Source organism: Chelonoidis abingdonii, chromosome 9, assembly GCF_003597395.2.
Source record: "Chelonoidis abingdonii isolate Lonesome George chromosome 9, CheloAbing_2.0, whole genome shotgun sequence".
Classification (NCBI taxonomy): domain Eukaryota; kingdom Metazoa; phylum Chordata; order Testudines; family Testudinidae; genus Chelonoidis; species Chelonoidis abingdonii.
The window spans coordinates 85,613,641-85,619,455 of NC_133777.1; the positions used below are offsets into that span (position 1 = coordinate 85,613,641).

The following is a 5,815-nucleotide window of genomic DNA, read 5'->3' on the forward strand; positions in this document are numbered from 1 at the left end:
GCCTTAGGGAGGAAACAGGTCTAACTTGGGTGTCTGAGTGCCACTCCCACACCCCGCCTCACTGGCCCCCCTGGCACTGCTCGGAAGGAGTGGCCTGGGCAATGGGGCAGCTGGCAGGCAAGCAGACGTAGCATTGTACTAGCACTCGGCATGGAGCAGACTCAGGCCTAGGCACATGGGGGGGCTGAAATGCAGCAGCACTGGGTGCCGGAGAAAGCAGAGGCATCCCTTCATCTCTCAGCACCCCATCCCGTATTCCTGAGGTGGGCGGCTGCCCACAGGAGCAATCATGGCTAGAGACAGCTCGCAAGTGGGAAATCAGCCCGAGGCACTTCCCCAGAAAGGCCTGCTGGGTCTAGGAGATGCTTTCTCCCCTGCTTCCCCATTCACACCTTGGGCCAGGCAGCCTTGTGTTGCAGACCACACACTTCTTTTCAATGTACAGTAGCTCTCAAGTTCCTCAGTGAGAGACCCCCGCTGGAAAGCAGGCAGCCCAGGTGGGCCCTGTAACAAAATGTGCCCTTTCTACCCATGCACAGGGTACGGAATGAAGGGCAGTTCCTTTTAAGCCAGCAGCTAAGGAAGTTCCCCACAGAACCACCCTCTCTTCCCAGCCAGACAGAGATGCTTGTATTACTTGCCCCTGAAAGTTTCTTCTTTTTTAGGTTACAGGCAAAACTAAGAGGCCAGTATTTAGAAAAGATACAAGAGCCAGTTCTCCCTGGGCAGAGGGCTGAGGAGGCTTTGAGAACATCAGTCCTATGCTTCTGGTGTAGGTTTGAGAGATTTATTAATAAAAAAAACACTGCTCATAAATACACAGGCAGGATGTTAGAGTATGGCTCGCCAAGGGAGATGGACTGGCTGGGCCAGACAGGTCTTATCCACACGTACCGAGTGGGATTTCTCAGGAGCAGCGGCTGAGCAGGGTGCACTAAGCAGAGGGGCAGTGCTAACCTTCACCCTGCCCCAGGTGGCTCACAGCAGCCAGGAAAAGCCCAAGCTGCCATGCTCTGAGCATTCCATCCTTTTCAAAGGGAAGTACAAGCTTGGTCACTTGTGCCACAGCCTCCGCCCAAAGCAGGATGCAGGTGGGGAGGAGAGACAGGGATTCTTGAAACTCCGGGCAGAACGATATGGACCCCAAAGGCCTTGGTGGACAAACACTGCAAAACATACAGAGGCCAGCTGGGCATGGAGACCTCTTCCTCAGGGCTGGCCCAGTGCAAACTGCACCCTGAACAACCCGGGGGTGCGAATCCCCCCATCCAGGCTCTGCACCATCCCTGGTGCTGTGGAGTCAAAAGCAAGAACAGAAGTTACTGTACAGAGTGGCTGTTGCCTCAGTGGAGAAGGTCCCTCGGCTCTCAGTCATCCTAAGAGAAAAGCCAACAGCGCCAGTGAGTGCGAAAGAGAATCTGGGCTGGGCTCAGAACCCAGCAGCCATGCAGGGTCTCCAGGAGAGGGGATGGGCTCAGCGAGCCAAGGGAGGAGGAAAAGGCAAGAGCAGTGTGGGTTTGGCTGGTGGTGCAGCGCCCACTGCTGGCCTCATCTCGGACTAGCAGGAGGGAGCTGTATACCCACAGAGCTGGCGTGTCCAAGAAGCAGCATGAGATAACAGGCCAAAGAAACAGAGAAGTGGAAAAGCCACAGACACAACAAAGTACGAGTCAGGAATCGAGATGGGTGCTCCTTGGAGCAGGGGCAGTCCCCCTTTGGACAGGAATAAGCACAGCACTGGCCGTAAAGGACAGAAGCCATCTCCCAGAATGCAGGTGTGCAGATGTCAAGGTCTGAGATGCAGCCCCAGGCTCTGGGTGTCCATGAGGCCTCTGACTGCCAGAATCTGGGAGCAGATGATGGGGCTGGATCACTATTGGCCTGTTCTGTTCACTCCCCGCAACACACCTGGCACTGGCCACTGTCAGCAACAGGACACTGGGCTACCTGGGCCCATGTTCTGACCTAGCCTGGCCGTTTGTCCCTACTTCTTGAAATCGAAGCAGCAGCTGCTGAAGCACTGTAGGGACTGCACAGCCCCATGGCTGGCTCCCTTTTCTGCACAGGACACGGGTAACTCAGGGGCAGCTGGTACATCCTGCGGTCTGTCCCCAGAGCAAATCACAGAGGATGGGCACTGCCAGCCCAGAGCCCCTGTGTGTGCCCTGGAGGAGGGAGCCTGAGTCAGGCAGCCTAGGACAGGAACAGAATACCCAGCTCTCGCAGGCAAGAGGCCGGCTGCCTCCCAGGAGATGGAGCCTTTCACACTGAGAGCTCCCACTCAGACAACTGATCAGTGGCCTCTGTGTACTCAATACGGCCCAAGCAGATCTGTGCTCTCAGGAGAGCTGCCCACCCCTCTCTCCAGGGCACAGCAAGGCACGCTGCTATGGGGCAGCCCACCGTGCTGGTACCTGGCCATACCCCCAGAGGAGTCAGCCCCCAGGACTGCAATCCCAGCCTCTCCCATCTGAGCAGCTGGACCTTGCTCAGAGAGGAACTTCCCAGATGATTAATCCGTCTCTGTGATCCTGCTTCCCCACTTCAACAGGAACGGGAGGAAGTATTTCCACCTACCCATTCATCCTCCTCTGCGCCGTCCCCTCGTCCCCTGGGCTCAGGGGCTGGCCCTCCTGGAGGTCTGTTAGCCAGGATGTTGTCTGTCCAGGAAGCCCCAGCCTGTCCATCGCCAACAAAGTTACACTTGGTCACTGTCCCTGCATGCAGCTTGGCTAGAGAGACTGAGAGGGAGAAAGGAGCTAATGGAGCAGAGTGCAGGGGGAGGGGGTTTTGGCAGCAGCAATTTCCCAGATGGCAGGTAAGCCCTGGAAATGGAGGTTGACGAGCTGCCTCTGTGGTGAAGCCAGAAGAGAAGAAACAAGGCAGGAGCAGCAGGAATCCAGGTTCCTGGGTAAGCTGAGGAATACCTAGGACATGTCTTGGTGCCACTACATGGGGATCTGGGTTAAGGCCTCAGAACACATCCAAAGGGCCACACCCAACACCACGCACAGGGCCACAGCGCCTCAATCCCTGTTAATACCAGTGACTAACAGGCAGGAGGCAGCTGGAGGATGGTGCCCCAAAGCCAAGAGCAATGACCCAGTGCCGCTATGGGGAGCAGGTGCATGAAGAGCCCAGCTCGGGGCAGGGGGCCACTCACATATGAAGGGGCTGTCACCCCGGGTTTTCAGACGGATCTCTGTTCCCAGCTCCAGCTCCATCTTCTCCAGCTCCGTCTCCAGCAGCCAGAAGGCCACAGCCTGGCTAGGGGTGTGGCGCTCAGTCACACTCAGCAGCTCCGGCTTATTCACCAGTCCCTTCAGCTCCTCGGGGGACAGCCTGTCTGTATCGCCTTTGGCTTCCACTTCTGCCACAGGCAAAGCAAATCCCAGTGTACGTGAAACGCCCCGCACTTGGAGACAGAGTCCCTCTCAGCGCTGGGGAAGGGATGGATCCCAGCAGGTGAGCTGCGCAAGGGATGCCCAGGAGTCTGAATTCCCGGGGGGTGGGGGGAGTGGGCTCTGATTCTGGTCACTGATCCCAAGGATCCTGACACCAAGCTCCCTGGCTCACATGTGCCTTAAAGTGCCAAGACATCTGTAACACAGAGCCTCTCCATCCTGACTCTACAGACCAGGATGAGTAAAGGACTCTCCCCAATGGGAGAGATCGGGGTTGGACAGTGCTCAAAGCCAGTGGTATTTCACACCTCCAAGAGGCTGAAGAGAGCAGCACGCCCTCCCCCCAGCCCAATTCAAAGGTGAGCATTGGCCTCCACTTCCAGTTGAGGGGAAACCAGCCACTGTCAGGGGCAGGAGGAATGGGCAAGGTGGCAGGAGAGGGAAGGAGACTGAGGACAATTACCTGACCCAGGTACAAGAGTACCTGAGCCTTCCCCCTTGTCGGGGGTGAGAGAACCGGAAAGGTGGAGCCAGCCTCGGGATGGATTCTATGCTACTGCTGGGGAGGGCAGGGAGAGACTGAGCCACAGGAGGACTCCTCTCAATACCTACTGAAGGAGGACATGAGGAAGCCGGTGTTCACCTTCCTAGTGTCACTGAAGTTTGGCTCCTTCTCATTTCCCCTGGCATCAAACTTGCGGCGATGGACCCAGCTGGGCCTGATGTACAGTACGTAGTATCGTTCCTGCAGCAGGGAGGAACCAGAGATACTCACAGCCAGACAACAGGTCACCAGCTCCCCATCCCCCTGCTCCAGCGGCCTGCAGCCCACGACCAGCACTCTGCCAGCCAGGCCCAGGGAGGTGACAGCCAGAGTAACGGCATTCCCTATCTCACCTGCTGCAAGGGGGTGAACCGGAGAGAGCACCAGTGCTTACAAACAGTAACAGGACATAGACCACCACTACCCAGCCGTATTCCAGGCTGCAGGTCAGCTGCAGACATTGACACCCCAAGTGCCCAGCCTACAGAGTCCCCCACAGCAGCTGGGACCTGCTCACTGCAGTACAAATCCATCCTGGGACAGGCCAATCCCAGGGAGTGGCTTTTCAAGGGAGGCAGTCAGCACAATGCTCTGGAAAACAGTGCGGTGCCAGCCCATCTCTGAGGAGGCACCCCACCTCCTGAGACAGGCACCTGCATCAGCAAGGAGAGCACCTTCCCACCCTGCATCAGGTGCTCCACTGGACTGCCAAACCTCTGAAGCAGGAACCCTAACCCTAGTGCCTGAAGGAAGGCACCAGTAAAAGCAGAAAATGGACAGAAAGAGGGACAGACGCCTACCCAGTGCATGACCAGCAGCACGGCCCAGTGGATACGGCACAGATCTGCCAGTGACTCCCTGGGTGGCCACAAGAGAGTTAATGCCCATCTCTGTGCCTCAATTTCCGCAGCTGTGAAATGGCTATAATGATCCTAACATATCTGTGGGAAGCACTTTGAGAAATATGGAGAAAAATGCCAGTGCGCAGTATCGTTAGCGAGAGTCTCTCCCAGGACTGGCTCACGTGCCCCCTCTGTGCCCTGCCGAGGGGAAGTCTGCAGCTGCTGCCCTCTCTGTACCAAACTCTAGACAGATTATGGTCATTTATCTCCGACTCCCCCCACCCCCAGCACCTATTCTGCACCTCTTCCTCACCAAGGGAAGCCTGGGGCAAGGTACCTTGCTCACCTTCCTGCCGTTAATATCCAAGATGAGGTGACGAGAGACATCAAGAAGCTCTCCCTCCAGAATCACGCCATTCCCACTGCAGATGGGAGGGGAAGGGAAGAATCAGACACAGTCCGTTGCACCAGGACAGCCATCTAGTCCCTTGTCCCCATCTCAGGCAGTGGCCAGAACCAGGTGCTTAGACAAAAACAAAACCGCCCCATTTGCAGGACAGATATTTCTCCTGAATGCCGCAGCTGGTCTGCTCAAGCCTTGATGATGGATAAGGACTAGGCTGACCAGATGTCCTGATTTTATAGGGACAGTCCTGATTTCTGGCTCTTTTTCTTATCTAGACTCCTCTTACCCCCCACCCAGTGTCCAGATTTTTCACATTTGCTGTCTGGACACCCTAATAAGGACTGAGGGTGACAGCAGCTTTCATCCCACTCAGCTCACTACAGCTGCTCTTCTTAGCCTTAAAATTACACCATACAGCTCCCCCCAGCATGTGCCTCCCTAGCCCCTGCAGCAGGGAGTTCCACAGGCTACAGCGCGTTTCGCTCCCGTCCCTGAACTCGCCTGGGACCCCCGCGAGCCTCTCCCGCCCTCGGGCCGAGCAGCCCGGACCAGCCCCCTGGTTCCCAGGGCGGCGCGGGGGCTCCGTACCCCTGCAGGGCGGGCGGTGCCCAGCGCCCGG

General features: G+C 57.0%; 1 protein-coding gene across 1 annotated transcript; it reads right to left on the reverse strand.

Moving 5' to 3' along the window:
* Window positions 1-773: 773 nt before the first annotated feature.
* On the reverse strand, window positions 774-5,809 carry ARPIN (actin related protein 2/3 complex inhibitor). Its single transcript, XM_032794223.2, has 6 exons — window positions 5,785-5,809; window positions 5,128-5,212; window positions 4,017-4,149; window positions 3,164-3,370; window positions 2,578-2,741; window positions 774-1,376 (listed from the first exon to the last, which is right to left on the reverse strand). Exons 3-6 carry the CDS (start codon window positions 4,027-4,029, stop codon window positions 1,368-1,370), a joined length of 393 nt encoding a protein of 130 aa, XP_032650114.1. The 5' UTR covers window positions 4,030-4,149; window positions 5,128-5,212; window positions 5,785-5,809; the 3' UTR covers window positions 774-1,367.
* Between the last annotated feature and the right edge of the window lie 6 nt (window positions 5,810-5,815).